The sequence below is a fragment of the Vanessa cardui genome, chromosome Z (assembly GCF_905220365.1).
Source record: "Vanessa cardui chromosome Z, ilVanCard2.1, whole genome shotgun sequence".
Taxonomy (NCBI): Eukaryota; Metazoa; Arthropoda; class Insecta; order Lepidoptera; family Nymphalidae; genus Vanessa; species Vanessa cardui.
Window position 1 is genome coordinate 16,586,668 of NC_061154.1, and position 22,117 is coordinate 16,608,784.

The 22,117-nt window shown below is 34.7% G+C and overlaps 1 protein-coding gene across 6 annotated transcripts in view; it reads left to right on the plus strand.

Annotated features, from left to right (window-relative positions):
* Positions 1-7,186: 7,186 nt before the first annotated feature.
* Positions 7,187-22,117, plus strand: part of LOC124543001 (GRB10-interacting GYF protein 2) — a 58,192-nt gene continuing 43,261 nt past the window's right edge. For 5 of the 6 annotated variants that reach the window (XM_047120979.1, XM_047120981.1, XM_047120983.1 and 2 more), the window contains exons 1-4: positions 7,187-7,304; positions 10,159-10,569; positions 11,478-11,610; positions 14,405-14,553. In XM_047120979.1, coding sequence (XP_046976935.1) covers positions 10,214-10,569; positions 11,478-11,610; positions 14,405-14,553 — 638 coding nt within the window. In that variant the 5' untranslated portion in view covers positions 7,187-7,304; positions 10,159-10,213. The remainder of the gene's footprint in view (positions 7,305-10,158; positions 10,570-11,477; positions 11,611-14,404; positions 14,554-22,117) is intronic. The other variant, XM_047120980.1, reaches the window with a different exon arrangement.

Sequence of the window (22,117 nt, forward strand, 5' to 3'; positions counted from 1 at the left end):
GAACAGCGTGGAATATGTCCCAAACCTTCTCCTCAAAGGGAGAGGAGGCTTTTAGCCCAGCAGTGCGAATTTAAAGGCTGTTGTTGTTATTGTTGTAAAAATACGTAAACAAAGAATACTGCAACGAAGTAAAAAAGCGCGCGGAAGTCGCACCTAGTTCCTGACCACAAGCTCACAACTGACATGCTGTAATTGTCGAAATAGTGGACAAAATAATGAAGGAAAAATATTAAGGATGTGATTTAAACCATATTGCGAATGAATGTACGGAATGGATAAGACCACCCCTAACGCTCCTTGTAATACAGGTTTTGTAAAACTAAAGTAAGGGTTGTTCCTAAGGGTGAATGAAATAAAATTTAAACTTTTACCGTCTCCTTCTCAGGCGCCTGAGCCACGTGAACACGCAGGATAAGCTAGTTATCGTAAAATGCGACAACACCAATTATTCCGCTGAAGCCCTTGGATTGAAGGAATGAAATTAAATTAGTCATATAAAATATATATTATAATATATATTGACTAATTCATTACATTAAAAAATTTTATACTTTTAAAGGCGGTACACTACTATCACAGTTAGTAGTAACATGAACAGGAATATTTAAGCTATACTCCTCATAGCTAAATATTTCTATTCTTTTATGAATTGCACCCCTTTCTGAGGTTTATTTAACTTGACTTACAATCTTGTTGATAATATATAAAATGATTGTATACATTTTATAGTCACACAGGTACACGATTCTATTTACATGCGATACTTTTATACATTGTATTAAAAGAACCAGATTCATATATTTGAAGCATTGCAAGAGCATATTCCCTATCACATGATCAATTTTTCGATAATGATTTTAAGAAGAACACCGGAACTTCAACTAATCATCATCATGGTCTTGCTTGAATTTAACCTTTTTTTTATAATATTTACGTCTGTACCGGGTATCTAAACCGGGTATTATTATGAAGATAGCGTGTTACTACGACGGACGTTGTAATGTTAGATACAGTTATTTGTACCGTTTATTGTGCACAATGATACGAGACCATATTACCAGTGGAACAGTAACTAAACGTCAACCAATCTTGCAAATTGTGCGCAATTACTTGTGAGAAACAGGTATGATACATAATTGTAAGTAACGAGCCGCGGGGAGGGCTTGATACAAAGTTAATATCAAGGGGTTTATCAGTCGAATACGTTAATCTCTGGACCTGCCAGTCAACTTCTAAAGAGTTATTGTATTGGACATTATTAACCCTTTTTATTAAAGAGGGTACCTATAGAAGGAAACCATTATACCAATAGGATCCATGAGTTTGGGTATCGAGGATTAAGCCGCGCAGCACGGTACGTTTTCTTTTTTTATTAGATTATGCCTTTCAAATTCAAGCCAAAATATATTTTTTTTTTAAATGCTAAATATGCGTTGTCATTTTGAACAGTTTATATACATTTTTAGAACCAGAAGTAGAAATTACTAAAAGAAAAAACTAAACCGGCTAGCCTGTATAACAATGACTTTTAATTAAAACAACAATCAATCTACCACATAAATAAAAAATTTAACAAAAAGAAAAACCAACTTCAAACCAAACACTATTTTAAAACAAATGAATATGCACTAAAAAGTAATAAAAATAATTGCATATTCAAAATATTTTTTAGAGTCCTCCTAAGTTAAATGAAATGAAAAATATTAGACCACTTAAAAATCGATTTACGAATATATAACGTAGTTATAGTTATTGGTATATTTGGAGCCACAACCTGGTTAGATTCCATCACTAACCACCCTGGCAAGAAAACTAAGTAGTGCCATTTATGCAATAAAAATAATTAGAAAACTTACGGACATAAGTACTGCTAGACTAGTTTATTTTAGTAATTTTCACAGTATTATGTCATATGGAATGTTGTTATGGGGTAATGCAGCAGAGATTGAAGTTGTTTTTATTCTACAGAAAAGAGCTATCCGATCTATTTACAATATTAGCTCCAGGACATCATTACGCGAAAAATTTAAAGAAATAGGTGTATTAACGGCTGTTTCACAATATATTTATGATAATATAATCTTTATACAAAAGAATATTAAAAATTATTCTATCAATGCTGATGTACATACTATTAATACAAGAAATAAGAATAAACTTGTAACCCCCAGTTTCCGTTTGCATACGGTAAATAGAACGTTTTTGGGCAATGGTATACGCATATATAATAAGATACCGGAAAATATAATCAATTTACCATTTTCAAAATTTAAAAATATTATTAAGACTAAATTAATAAATAAATCATACTATTCATTAAAAGAGTACTTTTTAGAAAGAAACGCCTGGAGTTAGGCTCGGGTTCCATCATAGGACGCTAATTACTGTCAATAACAGCATTGTAAATGTGTTTATTTGAAAAGAGCAACTATGCGAGTTTCTTGCCGTTTCTTCTCGCTAGAAGCTGCTTTCCGAAACGGTGGTAGTATTTGATTATTGACGATTCAAAAACGCTTCATTATGAAGTTTACTTGAATAAAATTGATTTGATTTGATTTGACTACACAGTATAAAACAAAGTCGCTTTCTCTGTCCCTATATCTTTAAATCTACGCAACGGATTTTGATGCGGTTTTTTTTAATAGATAGTGTGATTCCAAGGCAGGTTTGTATAAATAATACATGAACAATATAGTAAAGAAACACTGATAATTTTAGAAGTTTGCAATGTAATGTCGTAAATAAACAAATTCTGTAGTATATTTAGTATCAGTATTGCACCCGTGCGAAGCCAGGGTGGGTAGCTAGTTGATTATAATATTCGACTATGATAATTACATAAACATAACCACATTACGGAAGGTGACTCAAATATCCAAATAACCTATAAATAAAAGATTCGATCGAGTATCGCTAACGTGCTCCTCAGAATTGTTCCGTTCCCTTCCGTTCCTTTACTGTGTCATGGATCCTATGCTCAGAACCTTACCAAACTTTCACCAAACTACTCTTGCAGTATATATTTTATAATAAAAAAAAGGAAAGAAAGAATCATCAAAATTGGTTAACGTGATTTTCAGTTATTCACCTATTTGTCGCGCATATACATAACGCAAATTTAAGACTTATGTCGTTTTCATACGGATACCATCATCGGAAAAAAATAAAATAAAAATGGCCACCACCCACGGGACTCACGGGAAGCATCAAAATCGGTCCACCCAGTGAAAAGTTATGAGTTAACAAAAAAGAAAAAAAAATACAGATGAATTGATAACTTCCTCCTTTTTGAAGTCGGTTGAAAAGAAAAACTTTTAACCTACAACACAAATAACCGACAATCACACTACTGCATAATGTGTCTGCCACGAGATCTCCCGCCTCTCCTCTCTTCCTTCTTTAAGGGAATTTTTGTGACGTGACGCAAATGTCGCTCGGCTAAGATGTTTATTCCAACAATACATACAAAAAAACAACATTTACAAATAAAATTAATTAACAGATAAATAAAAGCCGTTGTGGCACACAAGACGTGAACCTTAACCGATGATGCCGAGTTCAAAGCCGTTACAAGTACACTGAAAAACATGGTGACAAAATCTACACCTGTTATATGAGACTCCACGAAGTGTATACATTAGAGGCATGTAGGTGGAGTGACCTGGAAACATTTTCCTTAAAAGCAAGGGGTCCTTTGGCGAGAAATTCAAATAGTTCTTTTTTCTTGTTTCTGCCGTAGTATCTTGGTGGTGGAGGTTTTTGCAAGCCCATCTGAGTAGGTAACTCCCCCTCATCGAATATGTTACCGCCAAACAGCAATACTCAATATTGTAGTATTCCTGATTGGAGCTAGTAAGCCAGTGTAACTGCATGCACAAGGAACATAACATCTTAGTGTCTAGTTCACTAGATATCAAGAAATCGGCTGATTTATGGGGTATTTCTCTAAAGGTGATAAATTCGATTATTGAAGTGAAGTGATTGCACCTTTTCTTGCTTTAATATTTAATAGTTGTGTCCAACGTGGTATATTTCCTGACCTGATGAAACATAGTAAAGTTATTGCAATATTTAAATCTGGTAGTTCTTCAGACCCCAATAACTATAGGCCAATTTCAATTCTACCTACCCTGAGCAAAATATTTGAGAAAATAATTCTAAATCAATTATTAGAACACTTTAACAAACATAATCTGCTTCATAGTAAACATTTTGGCTTCAAGAGGGGTCGCCCGACTACAGACGCTGGTATCGAGCTTATTAAGAATATCTATGAAGCCTGGGAAGAGTCACGGGATGTCTTAGAGATTTTCTGTGACTTATCCAAAGCCTTTGATTGTGTTCAACATGAGACTCTGGTCAGGAAACTTTATCACTATGGAATTAGAGAAAGTGCGCTCGACCTTTTGACTTCTTATCTTAACAATAGAATTCAGAGGGTTGACGTTAAAGGAAAAAAGTCTCCTGGGGTCTCAGTTGGTATGGGGGTCCCTCAGGGATCAATTCATGGACCTCTTCTGTTTTTCACATATATAAATGACTTGTCCTTTCTTGTTGGGAACAAACATGACATAGTATTGTTTGCTGATGATACCTCCTTAGTTTTTAAAATTAATAGAAAACAGGTACAGTACGACGACGTAAACAATGCTATAGCTGATATAGTACATTGGTTTAGCGTGAACAATCTTAGGCTAAATAATAATAAAACAAAAATTGTGAAATTTAGTACACCAAATGTACAAAATGTAAAAGCCGATGTACTCATCTACGGGGAATCGATGGAACCAATTGATTCTGCTCAGTTTCTTGGCCTTACTGTTGATATGCCAAGTTGCAATTGGGCCCCTATATTAACGGATTGGCGAGTAGACTGAGTTCTACGGCATTCGTGGTCAAAAAAATTAGATTATGTACCGATGTTGATACGGCTCGCTTAGTATATTTCAGTTACTTCCACAGTATAATGTCATACGGTATAGTGCTGTAGGGCAACGCAGCCTCTATCCATACTATATTTGTGCTACAGAAGAGGGCTATTCGCGCAATCTATAACCTAGGAGCTAAAGAATCGTTAAGGAATAAATTTAGAGAATTAATATATATTCTGCAATGTTATGTATGTACGAAAAAATATTAATGATTTCATGAGAAAATGTGATACTCATAGCATTGGTACAAGGAACAAACACAAACTTGTTACTCCTGTTACTCAACTACATAGAGTCAGTAATTCCGTTGTGGGGCAATGTATACGGATTTACAACAGGATCCCAGAAAGCGTTCAAAATGCCTCTGTTGCCAAATTTAAAAAAAATATTAAGGAACGCTTGTTTACAAAAGGTTACTATACAATTAATGAGTTAATGATCGATAGCACACCTTGGGAATGAAACGATCGCCTCCTGGCTATTTCATCTCATATTACATTGTTTATATAAAATATGAGACACATAAAAAAAAAATCCGCTGAGTTTCTTTCGCCGGTTCTTCTCAGGTCAGGGTATTTTCTTTTCCGAACTGGTGGTAGTGTTTCTATTGACCATCAATAAGAAAGTGTAATGCTTCTATATTGAATAAAGTTATTTGAGTTTGAGTTTGAATTTGAGTCCCAAGATTGGCGACGCATTGGCGATGTAAGGAATGCTTAATATTTCTAGCAGCGCCATTGTCTGTAGGTGATGATCCGACCACGTAAATAAAAAAAGTAGCATATTAAGATCACTCTTATTGGCAGCATTAATTATTATTATAATATAAAAACGTTTCTAAAATATATTACACTTCGCCTTATTGCCTCCACGGGCGGTATGGCACACTATTTTATTATGTAATAGTTGTTACGCCAAAAAAGTTAGGTATATATAATTATTGTGTAATAAACGAAGATGGATCATGGGTAAAAGTTCTAGGCCAAAAAATATGTTTTTTTTAAATGTACACACATAAATATAAGTATTTACTTAACGTGGGACAATAATTCGTTTCATGTAATTCGAGATTATGGACTCAGAGCGAATCGAATATTGCGCTCTCAAGCTGAGCACCTAAACTAACCTTGAGCTATATGGCTCTTTCGAGCGACTACTGAATGAATTACAATTTTTTAATTGATTTTTAACAGGCTTTGTAGATTTCTTTATTTTGTTACAAACTTATTTTTTTTTGTAACTTTAGGGGGGGGGGGGGCTTGATTGTGTGTCATTTTAAAACAATATAACCTGAGATGGCCATCTTCGGCGCAGATCGTTGTCGAGGCTGAGCGATCGTATCGATGTAACGTATCCGTGGCCCTGCTACCGTTCACTCGTGGTACGATGAAGTTCTTCTAAGGGAGCAAATGTGATCTCACTGCCATGTTCTCCGCACTCCTCGCTAGCTGGAAAATCATCGCAGATGCCGTCCTTCACTGACATGTGTGAAATGAGACACGAAAAACCTTCACCCAAGGCCTGTAAGGCCCAATGCTCCATCATCTTTTGAATCCCCGGCGTCAGGGTTGAGGCAGAAATGATCTTGCTACATACAATCAAAACTTCACATTTATAACATCAGCTAGATTATTTACTTTGTAATCTAACTTATAACAAAATATATCTATTCCGGTAGGAACAATATTATTTCATTAATTTTCTCACTCTTTCTATATTATAATATCTAATTAAATTGACTTAATTCTAGGAAATCAATCATATATTTAAGCTATATAAAGTACAAATAAAAATAAAACAATAAATCAGATTTATTATTCTATAATATATTAAATATTGAGATTTTGTAAAAAATATATATATGTAAAATTATTCCAAGTCAATGTATTAACATTTTGAGTGTAACTTTTAAAATAAATATTATGATTTCATTACAGGTTAATTTTAACACGAGGTGTGGAGTTGTGCGATATTTTTTTATAAGATATTATTTATGTGATACACATCCATATCTTTCTTTTTTTAATAGAAGAATAGGAATTTCTGTAATAAAAATTTATTGTATTTATTGGTATGTGATATCTTATTAACAATTATTAGTTTTATTAATATTTAACTAGATAACTAAAATTATGCAAATAAAAAAATATACTATTTACTCACCTCATGCTTTAAAAATGTATTAATATACTGTCACGTTACACATGTCCTGTGTTCCAGTTGTATCTGTCAACGGTTGGCAGTACTGATTGTTTATGGTATCACTTCGTGCATGCGTTGACGTTCTTCTTCAATACATTTTGGTCGGCCATATTTCCTTGCCGTCGTGCGTGGTGCGTGTGTCTATTATTGAATCACTTCTCAACATCTTGGGTAATTATGATCTCTTGTCATAATATGAATTATTTCCTCTCAAAGTATGAGTAGACGGAATTCAACCGCGTAATGATTCGACAAAGTCGTTTTGGTATAACGAATTAGTTCCTACCTGCCACCTTGACTCTTGGAGTCTTGGATTATGTGTTTCAATCTGTTGGAATCGTAGTAAGCACGAGGTGCCTGCGATGATCGTGTAATGCGTGCTATGTCATCACAGATATATACAATTTCAAGTAATACAAAAATTTATGTAATTTATGGCGTGTTTTCCTTCCGATAGTCCAGTTGATCAGAGGGTATGTGTAAATACTGAATAGAAAAAATTCTTTGTGTAACTTTATAGTCTATTATTAAACTAATGCATTTGAATGTTGAACGAAATATAACGAAGAAGTACGAATATCACAAGTGTAGTCAGTGTTCAAAACTAATTAACTTGTAAGTTTATTATTGGCGAATACCCGCGTAATTGTTACAAGTTACATCTGTTTATTGGTGAATAGGAGGTATCATTAGAAACTGAAGGGATATTTTGCATCAGCGAAAACCTTGGGTATGTAATTTTGTATTGCTAAGTGTTAATTGTTGCAAAATTATGATTACTTTGGTAAATATTGCTGTTATTTTTGTTAATATTATGTAAAACAACACAAACTCACAGGGCTGTGCTTTGTTTTATTACAATGTTTCTTATAGAAATTATAGTAGATAATCATATAAACAGATCCATTGTATTGATATAGATACAAGTGTTCATTTTTCTTAATTATGATACTTTCAATTATTTTTATTTTATTTGCTGATATTTTATCTGTATCAAGTCAATTGATGAATTGACCCAGATTGCAAAATTCATATATTTTATTTAGCCGAGTGAATTTATTTTGTAAATATTTCCTATTTGATTGTTAAGCACATTGAAACCTAACTGCTACAATTTTACTTATCATAACCGGTAATTCCTAGTAATACTTAAGTTATAAATTTTCTTATTGGTTTTTATTGAATTAACTTATTGTTAAATCAGTATCAAGTGTCTTAGTAATATAATATATATTAGAATCATATAAACATGTGATTACTTCATTGTTATTGTTATCAAATTAGTAATATAAGTGTTGCATTGCCTTGCGAAATACTCTATAATTACATGGCATTTCAAATTTGCGATTATTTTGCTTAGCTAAGTTAATTTGTTTAGCTTATAATTATAGCAGTGTTAAATATGATATACCATTGTATAATTTTCATAAATAAAAGATATAATTAATGTAAATTTGAGACATTACATGTTATGCATATTTCTTTTCAATAACTTTTAATAATATAACACCGTAGCATACTACTGGAATACAAAAACATTCATAATTAATAGATTTAATGCTTTATGTTTGTATTCAGTAAAACAATTGTGCTTATGTGATGAATCTGTACAAAGTGATATAAACTCGGCTTACTTTCAAAAACAAATATTTAATAACAAAGCACCGCTGTGCAGCTGATAACCGATATATCTAATAAATATAAGTAATTAATCAAAATGTTGTGATTTTACTAACTCCTATTCAAACTGACGATGGATTTATCAGAAATGTATTTTATATAGATTAATTATTATTAGTAGGAATTAGCCAATTAGATTTATTTAAAGTTTTTTGCTCAATATTGAAATATCTTTTAATCTTTGTATTGCAATAATTAAATTGAGTGACATTCCAAATATAAACAAAGAGTTGCTTTTAATTAGACTTAAAATTAATTAAGGAAATGATATTATTTTAGTTATGTTAGAGGAAAACTTTTACATTTTTCTTTTTTTGCCGATGTTGCAAAAGGTCTGATTAATTGTAATAGAACTTAATAGTATCAATGCTGTGTTATAAGTTGTTAAAAGATAAAGAACATAAACAAAAATTGATCTGTAAATAAAACTAAATATTCTTTACATAATTTTTCTATATACATATTTACCCAAAGCATAAATGTTGTTTTTAGAAATATAATATTTAAAAAGTTTAACTCGATTCAAGGTTTTATTTCTAAAAATTATTATTGACGAACAGTTAATCTAAAACAATTATAAATTTAGTATGTTGTATTGCTTTGCGAATATATTTTTGGTTTTGTTTTTAATTAGAACAAAACATTTATTGTATTTTTTGGTATGTGATATCTTATTAACAATTATTAGTTTTATTAATATTTAGACTACGGCCAATTGTAACATACTAACAATTATTGAAAACAATAATGTATATTATTAACATATTAGTGCTTAAATTTTTTAAATTAAACTGCTTGCTAAATTAGAATCTCGTGATGACAATACATGGATATTATCAAATAAAAAAATAAAAAAGATGATTCCCGCGTTTTCTAACCTTTCACACTAATATAGTAGCTAGAACTAACTAAAACATAAATATGCTGAAAAGTTTTCCGATACGAATATAATGGCGCATTTGCTTAATTTGAATACATTTTTATTACAATAATTTTTAGTTCTAATTAGATTAAACATGAAAAAATAAAATGTGTATAATGAAAGCGGAAAGAACGCTTTTTTATCTCAGTTTTTGTAAATACATGAAACTAATGAACTTATGAGATAAATTGTTAACATACCTCGCCTCGCAATAATAAAGTTTGAACGTAAGCGAGGTTTGATATTCACATGGAAAGCTCGCCCGGGGCGGCGGGCGGACCGGTACTACTCGCGTACGTGAATCCCCGCGTAGTTGCATCGGAACCTTCGGGCCGACCGAACGCTCTGACTCCCTTTCCTAATTACTAACTAATATAATATTTATTCATTCAAATTCAAATTAAGTTTTGTACTTGGTTGCAGTTGCTGCAGCAACAATTATCCCTAACCCTATCATTTTCGAGAAGAATAAATAACAATGGGAGACCGAAACAATCCCATAAAGTTTGGACCGGAGTGGCTGCGCAACCTTGCACGTGAGCGGAGCGCCGGGAGGACGAACACACCTCAGAACAACCCCAGGCCCGGAAACCCGCAGAACACCAGACCCAGTGGATCCCAGGGTCCTGGTGGTCCAGGGCCCAATTCAGCGGGGGCCGCCGGGGCTGCGGGAGGCACAGGGTCCTCGGGGCCGCCGACGTCGGTCAGTCCACCGAACGCGGGAGCCACAGCATCAGGCGGAACCTCGACACCCACTCCCGGGACCTCGACGGGAGCAATCACAAGAAACACAAATAACAATCCAGTGCCCAAAGTGCAGCTCGCTAAGATGAGGTAAGCGCTTAGGTCGGCGTTATCCGTTAATCAGATTTACACAAAAACTTTTTAAAGAATATATGAAAACAGTTAATTACGAAGTATGACGAGTTTGCATATTTTTAATTGAAAATATTATTGTGCTTTACGATTGAAAGAGTTCCTTGTTTCAAATTAATGTACTCAATAAAAAAACAATTAATTGATGTAGGTAAACATTTTTATACGAAAAAAAAAACAATCCGTACTTAATAATAATACTTTGATAATATGAATAGATTGAAAACGACCTTACCATTTCCCAAAATATGATTTTACACAGAATTTTCTAACATCAACAGGTGACATACAACCATACATAAACATTATTTTTTACTGTTGTATCTTCATATAGCATATACTTCTAAGAAATAGTCTATATAAAAATGATTACGGTTTCATTTACGTTTAATTTTTACCTCTGTCATATAAATAGAGGTATATTTATATATATAGTCTGTTCCAATAATAGTAACTCAGATATATTGTGCACTACTGAAAGAATATGATGAATATATCTTTTATTTACAAAGCAATACTACTACACTTTACTACTTATTTTCAAAATTTATTTCCAAAATTTCGGTAACAGTTTCTACGTCGTTCAAAACCTTAGTGAATATCATAGATTAATCAAACTCTCTACCAATGATTAATACAAACAACAGAACAACAACAGCCTGTAAAATCCCACTGCTGGGCCAAAAGCCTCTTCCTTTGAGGAGAAGGTTTGTAACATATTCCACCATGCAGTTCCAATGCGGGTTGGTGGAATGATAATAATTGTTGTTTATTTGGCTGTTCCTGGTGGAATGGAGTATATATAGGAATACATTGTTTGTGTTTGTAATTTCTCTTAGTAACTGAATCGTGTTTGCTTGTTGTAGATACGGCAGGGAAGAAATGTTGGCATTATATGATAGAACGTCCGAGGCCCCAGAGGAGTTGAAGTGCTTCGACTGGATATACCAGCCGCGGGGAAAGCCGCCCGTCGCGCTGAACACCTTCGAGGAGGAGACGGTGCGTTGACATTCAATCATTGATACTTCTTTAAGTCCTAATGTCTGATGTCCCCTGGTGACCACGAACCGTCAGGGGACGCATCTGTTTCAATTATCTATATTATAAATGTGAAAGTTATGTTTGTCTGTCTGCCGCTCTTTTACGACCAAAACGCTGAACCGATTTTGATGAAATTTTGTGAAAGGATATAGGGTATTTTGCCTATCAAATGTAAACCCCTTAAATTGCGAGGGAAACTGCGGGCTGCACTAGTATGGGTCTAAGAACTAATATAATTATAATTAGCAAAGTAAACAATACAGATTATATATATGATGGGGGGGTATAAGGCAGGACGTTTATTGAATGTCTACTGGGGGAAAACTACTTAACCAATCCTTAAATATTTTTGTGTGTGATGATGTTAAGATAAGTGCAGTGACAAGCGTGACTCATGTATACAATTATTGTACAATGTATATCGGAACACGCCATAATAGACAGTTATCTTGTGAATTAGATATAATAAGAGTCGAGATGTCCCAGTGGTTAGAACGCGTGCATCTTAACCGATGATTGCGGGTTCAAACCCAGGCAAGCACCGCTGATTCATGTGCTTAATTTGTCTTTATAATTCATCTCGTGCTCGGAGGTGAAGGAAAACATCGTGAGGAAACCTGCATGTGACAAATTTCATGAAATTCTGCCACATGTGTATTCCACCAACCTGCATTGGAACAGCGTGGTGGAATATGTTCCAAACCTTCTTCTCAAAGGGAGAGGAGGCCTTTAGCCCAGCAGTGGGAATTTACAGGCTGTCGCTGTTGTGTATTAGTATTGTTCGATATTCATCATATATAAATTAACCCGCCATTATCATCAATGTTTGCGTTTAAGTTCGATGTCGGTTTTTTTCGTTAGAACGCGCTCACTGAAATGCAAGTTTAAATAACGATTCAAAAAGCCTTAACTAGAGTACGATTATGATTTAGCACACATGCTGCCAATACACTGCAATTATTGGATTTTGTCACTGCGAAGTCATTTCCTGCGACGATGTGGAAATTTTCGAAATGGATTATCATTCCAGCTTATGATTATATGAGAACAGAGTACACGTTTTCTGTTCACCTAATGTGATCGTAGGTAATATCGTCTGTATGTACTATAAAGCCGAGATGGCCCAGTGGTTAGAACGCGTGCATTGCGAGTTCAAATCGAAAGCACCACTGACTATATGTGCTCGTACTCGTTGGTAAAGGAAAACATCGTGAGGAAACCTGCACGTGTCTAATTTCATAGAAATTCTGCCACATGTGTATTCCACTAACCCGCTTTGGAACAGCGTGATGGAATATGTTCCAAACCTTGTCATCAAGGGGAGAGGAGGTCTTAGCCCAGCAGTGGGAAATTTACAGGCTGTTGTTGTTGTTGTATATTATAACTATTTTCTTCCCGCATCTTCGCTTGCTACTGACGAACCCTAGGTTCAAGTGCTAGGTAGATATTTCCAGGTTAAAAAGTGACTTATGACATTCCAGATGTTTATCTATCCCTGTGCCAAATTACAGTTCGCTGCAGCCGCTCTGGCGCGATTGAATAAACACCCATCAATCGAAACTTTTGATAAATGCGAATACTAGTTTGTAGGATTTGTTTGCCTTTGCCGTCGTAAAATAAAGCCGGAAAAATTATCTGGTTTTTCAGCCCTCGTGATTTACTAATGACAATCCATTGAATGGTTGGTTCGCCTTAGGCCATAATATCTAATTAAATTTGTTCATATATACATATGTAGTCGTTTCCAACCACAGCAGAACAAAAATTTTATATCGAATTAAGGAGATGTTATTGGTCGATTTCTTAAATCCATACTAATATTATAAATTTGAAAGTAACTCTGTATGTCTGTATGTCTCTTTGTTTTCCAAACCACTGAATCGAATTCGACGAAATTTAGTATGAAGCGGAAGACCAAGGAAAGACAGGCTACTTATTTGCCCAACACAATGACAACCAACATCCTTACACGCGAGCAAAACCGCGGGCGATGTCTCGTCATCTATAACCTTAATAATGGGTTTGCGAAGAAATGACGTTTACAACGTCGATGAAACTTTGAAAGTAAACTCAAAAGTGAACGAAGTAAGTGTTATTATGAACATTGGTATATTTAGGAGGATTTTATGTTCACAATAATCACAATTAGATAATCGCGTGGTGGTAATACATAAAACTATAAGTCAAAAATTAAAGTAACAGCTTGTAAATTTCTTACTGCTGGGATAAGACCCCCTCTTCCATTAAGGAGAGGGCGTGGGACATATTCCACCACGCTGTTCCAATGCGGGTTGGTGGAATACACATGTGGCAGAATTTCAATGAAATTAGACACATGCAGGTTTGCTCACGATGTTTTCCTTCACCGCCGAGCACGAAATGAATTATAAACACAAATTAAGCACATATATATAGTGGTGCTTGCCTGGGTTCGAACCCGCCATAAAACTATGGCCGATCGGAATACAGTGTATGTATATGTTTATTTAATGGTAAACAGGTATATTAATATAGGATTTTAAACTAACATGGTTATTTTTATTATTAAAGTTATTAATTTCGGGATATTTACCGTGTTTTTTATTTTTGTCCGGTGGATCTCGATATTTCGACATTGTCTACGAATGTCTTGTTCACGAGACTCGTGTCAAGACATTCGTAGACAATGTAAAACACAACAAAAATAAAAAACATGGTAAATATCCCGAAATTAATAACTTTAATAGGTATATTAATGATTGTAATTGGTCAGCAGCGGGGCGGGCCGCCTATCGGAGCGATGCCAACAGAACGCTTCGGCATAGGGCGAGGCGCGGGCCGGGGCGCAATCGCGAGCGAGCCTCGGGGGAAGTCTCGCATGCCGTTCGTGCGTCACCCGTCGTCCGGGCCCACGTCTGGGAGGTAAGACATTCACAGCAGAAGACCTTCCATCAGACAGCCTGATTGACAACCTGTTGACACCGTGACTATTGAAATTAATTCCGTCGTCACTCATATTGACAGTACTGACACAAACAGCTGCGATGTTAGAACTCGTGCATCTTAAGATGGTTGCGGGTTCAAACCCAGGCAATCACCACACACAGCGAAATTTTCTATTAATGTTAAACTTATGTAACCCTCATGTGTCTAATTTCACAGACATTCTGTCATATGTGTATTCCACCCACCCCTAATGGAACAGTATCGTGGGATTTGTCCTTAAGGAGAGAGAAGGCCTTAGCCCAGCAGTGGGAAAATATACGGACTATTGTTGTTGACGTCATTTGTATAATTATGCAATATAAGACATGCAAGTCTTAAATATAATTTTCCGTAAATTGAACGGCGCAGGCGTCGTAATATTTTGTAATCTGTAAAATTCTCTTCGTGTACTTCGAAATATTTTCTGCCATGATTCCTTGGGATGACATCACTCAATTGCGCGACGCAAGCGATACATGCCGTGGCAATGTTTATATATTTAATTCAGCTAAACGATAATCCTTCGCAATCGAGATATAAAGATTAATCGATTTTATAAAAAATAAATTTGTTTAGATTTAGTCGATCTTAGGATCAAATAGAGGCGTAATTATCTTGATGTTAATAGTCCAAGCGAATTACGGAAGTTATTTACTAGGTACTATATTGTACTTGATAGCAATCTCTTAATATAGTTGTTAAATTAAAATTCAATAGTGCTTGTAAAAGACCACTTAAATTAAGTTTATTTTAATTTTGCACCAATGTGCGATCTAACACAGGCGCATTCTCTATTTCATCTTTCTCATCTGATTGGACGGAAAGATTTCAGGACCAAAGGGTGAATTTGCTCAATGTAATAACTTTTATCGACCTAAACTGAGCTTTGGACCCAGAACCTTAGGATCTGCGGTCTCATATCTAGCCACTAGACCAACGAGGCATTCAAGATTAGATTTTTATGCATAATGACACTAACTGTTGTATAAAATTGAAATGTTGCACTTTTTTATTTAATATTTTCCATGACAATGTACCGCAATCAAATCAACCTACAGAATCAGACTAACTTAATTGACGCTATACATCGCGATTTACTTCAATTAACTGTATTTGACTACCAAATGCGAGCCGTGTGCGTTCAGTGGAACCGGAGCAAACAGGCTCTGACGGATAGATTTACTAGTTATGATATATTCGTTTCGTTTCGACATTGGATATTGCGAAATCTTTAAAAATGTAAATAACGTAATTTGCGCTCGTTACTTTGATCACGTAAGCGAATGGGGTCCAGGCTTCTCTTATAACCTGGGTTAAGCCTTCAAACGAGGTATGAAAAGGCATCTTGGGGGCCGGCATGACGAGGGCGACTTCTACTGCTCATTTTTACTAACTGTACTGGTCATCTTCGCGTTTGGACTTCACTTCCACTTATCGTTGGAGTGGAGTCATAAGAAAGTATAAAAATCCCGGAAAGTATAGAAAAGGCGTTTGGTAAGGTTACCTTACCTACCTAAGAGTCGAGATGGCCCAGTGGTTAGAACGCGTGTATCTTAGCCGATGATCGCGAGTTCGAACCCAGGCAAGCACCGCTGATTCATGTGCTTAATTTGTCTTTATAATTCATCTCGTGCTCAGCGGTGAAGGAAAACATCGTGAGGAAACCTGAATGGGACAAATTTCATAGAAATTCTGCCACATGTGTATTCCACCAACCGCGTGGTGGAATATGTTCCAAACCATCTCCTCAAAGGGAGAGAAGGCCTTTAGCCCAGCAGTGGAAATTTACAGGCTGCTGTTGAAGGCTACCTTTTATTAAAACTGTGACACATTGCTTGTATAAACTGTCATGATAATCGATTGAGGAGATCATTCGTTATAAATAAATAATCGAACTGAAATTCGCATTTGTAATATTAGTTACTATGTCCGGTTGTATCTACTGATAGACAAAAACTATACATCTATTACATATAATAGAATTGGAGTGTCTGTTTGTAACATTAAAGTAATCGCGTTTTACTAAATGCATATGTATGGATTTATACCAAAATAACAATATCTACAATTTTTGTCGGTCTGTCTGTTCCGGCTAATCTGGCAGATAGCTCAAGTAAGGAGTAACTTAGATTACTGTTTCGGTTCTGTATATGTTTCGGATGCCTCCTAGCAACGACTTAATATCGCTAAGACTGCTCAATACTGAATTAATAAGTTATAGTAAAATCTGCGAAAAGTAACTTTTTCGTTCAGTTCAAACACGGCTAAAATCTAACCTAAGCTGGTAGCTGAAGTAAGCTTACGTCTCGTTATAAGCTTATCCTTACTTCTTGTGCACATACAATTATCACAGATTTTATCAAAGTGATCAATGTTAATTTGAATATACATAATATTATTGTTCTAAATATATTGTGACGCAACAGTGAGTATTCCCTACTTTGTTAAAACATCCCGAAGAGAATCTCTAGCTCCCAGATTATTAATAGACCGCATTTGCTCTCTTTTGTAAAATAAAATCAGATTCAATATCTGCAGCGTTACCCTAAAGTATTATGCCATATGACATAATAATGTAAATAACCAAAATATACTAAACGAGCGGTGACAATAAAAGTTAGATATCTATCTTTTCTGACCGCGTATACTGAGCCTTTTTGTCAGAGACGGTAAATGAGGACTCCACTGAAGTCTGGAATCTAATGATATTCTCAAAAACACGGTAGTATCGGCTACATCAAGACGGCCAATTTTTAAAGACATGTTATAATTTTGCTTTCTAACGACCATCCTGCGTAACAAGCAAAGTCGCGAGTTACGACACGTATGTGAAAATGAAGAGGTCGTACGATTTAAAATTAACTTTGCGTTACATAGTCCGTATATTGAGAAAGTTTATAAAAGTATTTAATATAAGGCTGTGACACGCGCGCCCTGAGCGGCGACATTAACAAGGGTGAAACCGCGAGGTGATAACGCAGACAGATATTACATCCAGTTGTTTAAGCCTCGTCTAATATATCCGGGATTCTAAACTGCAACTCTTTATACGATGATTAAAGTGACTGAGCACCACATTGCGACGCTACCTTATGAAATATAAATGTTAAACTCCTCATATATCATAAGGATGAATGTAGCTTGCGATGGATACCAATGGCGAATTCAAGGCCTGCCACCTTCGAGATGAGGGGTTCTTAGTTATACATATATGATTGAAAATTTTTAAATATATATTTTTTTAAATAATTAGATAGTAAGAATACACTTAAGAATATTTTGTTTTCATTGTAAATTTGTATAATTAAGTAATATATAAGGCTTTTTATTAATTTTTTTATCTATATATACATATGATAAAATTGGAGTGTCCGTTTGTAATGCTAAAAGAGCCCCTTTTTACTCAATGCATGTGTATGTATACACTGTATATATACCAATATAACATTTTTTACAATTTTTGTCTGTCTGTCTATTTGTCTGTTTGTTCCGACTAATCTTGGGAACAGCTGGACTGATTTCGACGGGACTTACTGGCAGATAACTGTTATAATAAGGAGTAACTTAGGCTACAATATTTTATTTTGTTAAATACAATCGCATACAAGGTCGCGAACACAGCTAGTATCTCATAAGAGAGAAGTATGGAGACGCATTTTTTTATGGTATTCTTTGGCGGACGAGCATACGGGCCACCTATTGGTAAGTGGTCACCATCACCCATAGACAAAGAAGCTGAAAGAAATATTAACTATTCCTTACATCGTCAATGTGCCACAGACCTTAAGAACTAAGATGATATGTCCCTTGTGCCTGTAGTTACTCTGGCTCACTTACCCTTTAAACCGGAACACAACAATATTGAGTACTGTTATTTGGCGGTAGAATAACTGATAATGTGGGTGGTACCTACCACGATCTCCGTGTTACTTTACACATACTTATGAGTTTATTAGTATACTTACGATTTTGAAAGCTACGCTTCTCATAATTGAGCTCATAAATAAGATTCTTCAAGGGGAGAATTATTGAGTGCATTTGTTTTGTAGAAGCAAACGGCTGGCAGTTCGCCTGACAGTTACTGAGATATTTTTGACGATAAAATTAACTCGACTCTGGTTCGAAACCAGTCCCCGGGATTCGCAGTTTACCTAGTCATTAGGTAAACGAAACAGTTTATCTAATGGCTGGGTAAACTGCAAACAGAACGCCGAAGTCATTAGGTGGGTTTTAATTACTCTCTGTGACATCGCATCAGGGGCTAATGTATAGGATTTTACACGTTACGAACGTCTGAAGTATTAACTGCTTAGCCCATTTGGACCAACAGATGTAATGCACCAATTTGCATTTTTTTTTCTATGGTATAGGTTGGCGGACGAGTATATGGGCCACCTGATGGTAAGTGGTCACTATTACCCATAGACAATGACGCTGTAACAAATATTAACTATTCCTTAAATCGTTAATGCGCCACTAACCTTGGGAACTAAGATATTATGTCCCTTGTGCCTGTAGTTACACTGTCTCACTTACCCTTCAAACCGGAACACATCAATACTTAGTACTGTTGTTTGTCGGTAGAATATCTGTTGAGTGGTATGTAGATGGTATGTAATACCACCAAGTATTACATAGTATTATAGATTATTGCATAGCGCTATTTTTATCTATCCCTTATATCGACAGTGTGAAAAAAACTCTGACGACTAAGATGTTATGTTCCCTGTAATTTGCTTTGAATAAACCTGATTGGTTTACAACTATGTTAGTTTTCACAATTATTGTTCTTAATCAATACTATGTTGAAACCAGAGCAAAATCAAGGCTTTTTTCTCCAAAACTCACGACCAGCCCCAGTTTTGCACGGTTGCAATACTGATACTAAATATACTTTTACAATTATCAGTATTTATTTAATATATTGTCCATGTATTATATACAAAAACCTTACTCTCGAATCACTGTATCTATTATAAAAAAATCGCATCAAAATCCTTTGCGTAATTTTAAAGATCTAAGCATACATAGGTACAGTCAGCGGTTAGTGACTTTGTTTCATGCTATGTAATGATGTATTGTTTCAATGAATAATAAAATATTTATTGATTAATATTTTCAATACAAAAAGCGAGTAATTTTATATCGGCCTTAGATTAGAGCCTAAAAGATCAAAGATACAGTCAGAGAATTACTCACCGGCCCATAAATGCATTTAATATTTATTTGATAATTTAATATTTTCCCTTTAAATAAAATCGAACAATTCTAATTCTATGATGGATTACCCACTCAGCCAGACTACTTAGAAAATATTAAATAGATACATTTAATAAATAGGTCAACTAAGGATTAGTTTTAACTTGAGTCCCCAGTTAAGAAGATCGAGCAATTAAAGCTTATTCTATATTAACATAAAATTCCTCTCAATATAGCGTTTAACAATTTTCTCAACGTGATTCGTACGTAAAGACTAGACGATCCTCTAGAAAATTATATGATTTTATGGACGTATTTGTCGCAAGCTTTATTTTTTATATAAGACATTTAAGTACATTTTAATTTATATTATAAATGCACTCATTTGAGCGATAGTTAAATATTTAATAAAAAAAATAATAATTAAAAATTAAATTAAATTTCCTAGTAGTAATTAAATATACAAATATTTTAAAACAATCCCTATACATGAATAAGTGATAAATAACGAAAAAAGAACTAAAGTAGTGAAAATGTTTTTCTCCCAATGCAGACATGAATGGAAAGATCCATCCACAGTTTTTACTAACTTCCTTTATAGAAAAATATAACATGTTGTAATGGCTAACTGAAAAAACACTGTACCAATATACAAACATCTTATACTATACGTGTCAGTAAATATTGTTTTAAGGAGCCGCGCTATTTACTTTCTTGTCCTTTCATGTTTATACGGAATACTAGCAAAGCTCATATTTAATGAAGGAATTACTACTATGCCTTTTAACCCCTTCCTTCAAGCTTATCTTGTATTGGTAGTGGGGATGATAGGCTATGGGGTAGAAATCGATCCTGCGACTTCAAACCAATGTGCATTTGTAGTTCTAAAGGTTAGTAATTATATCGTTTCTCTGTACTTGGTAAGCCTCATATATTTTATTTACTCGTAATTGTATGTGATCATTCAATCGATAACGCTTTATTGTCTTGCAAAAAATACACATGGAAACTTTTTGTTACGTACATATAGGAGTCATGATAGGAAACGAATGAATTTTCTAACTTAGTTCAGCTTAATTATTCATACAACGCTACCTTTTTTCTTTAACACGTACTTGTCATTAAAATATAGTATATGAGTGAATTAAAGAATAGAGTAACTATATTTAACAATTGATTTGAAACTTTCGACATGATTATATTTTGTCATCTTAGAAAAAGTAATTAAAGTTCGTGGCTGTAATAAATATCAACTCGCTGAATAGCTAAGATGTGAATTCAAAACATTTCATTTAAAACTGACATTGAATTAGGACAGTTCGGTAGGATAACTTGGATAAGAATTATTTTTTGACCAAAATTGTTCGTCTTTTTCAAATTCCAATTATTGGCCTTGGATCTTATTTATGCCATGCACTTAGCAAGGACAATTAGTTACGTGACAAAGCGGCTGACACGTTAATGATTGTGGCTTATACTATCAAAGGCAATTATATTTTTTATCCAGCATTTTCCATCTCATATAAATACATTGCCTTAGTCAAATAAGTGAGTCGATTAAAATGACGTCTTAAATGTCGATTGCGCTTTTGATAGCCCCTAAAAAGTTTTTGTTATCCGCATAATGACAAAACACGCTTGTGTGGTAAAAATAAGGCATGAGAATAAAAAATTCAACAAAATAATGACTGTCGGGTACATGACGTATAAAAATACGTTCCTTTAATATTTTGTGTCGGCCGGCGGCGGTGCGGTGTCGCGAGGGCTGCAACGATGTAATTACAGGCACGGTTCGTGACGTGTCCCATAGCATTGATGGAAAATAGACTCGCTTCATTTACTTTGTTTAGAGTATGACCTCTAGGTCTTTTCATGTAACGGACATTTGAATTCCACGTATCTATATAAATAGCGCATGTTAATCGCGAGAAAATGGACCGACTTAACTTACTTGGTTTTAGACCAAGTAAATTGAGTCGGTCTATTTTCCTGGCCTGGCAACTCCAAGGAACGGGCATTGGCATGATTTATATGACATTTTATGTGGTAACCATTTCTGTATAAAATATATCGTTAAGACTAGTGGCTGGATATTGTGTTTTATTTTTAATTATGTTTATTTTTGAGAAGTGCTGTCGCTATATCGTCTACTACCGGATTTTGAAGAAAGTACCGAGAAGTACTTTATACTAGGTTAATCCCCGTGAAACATCCATCATCATCATCACATCTGTATTCCTGCGCCGGATCTCTTCGAATTTTGTAATTTAAATAATAGCGTGTGCACTTATGCTTGCTTAAC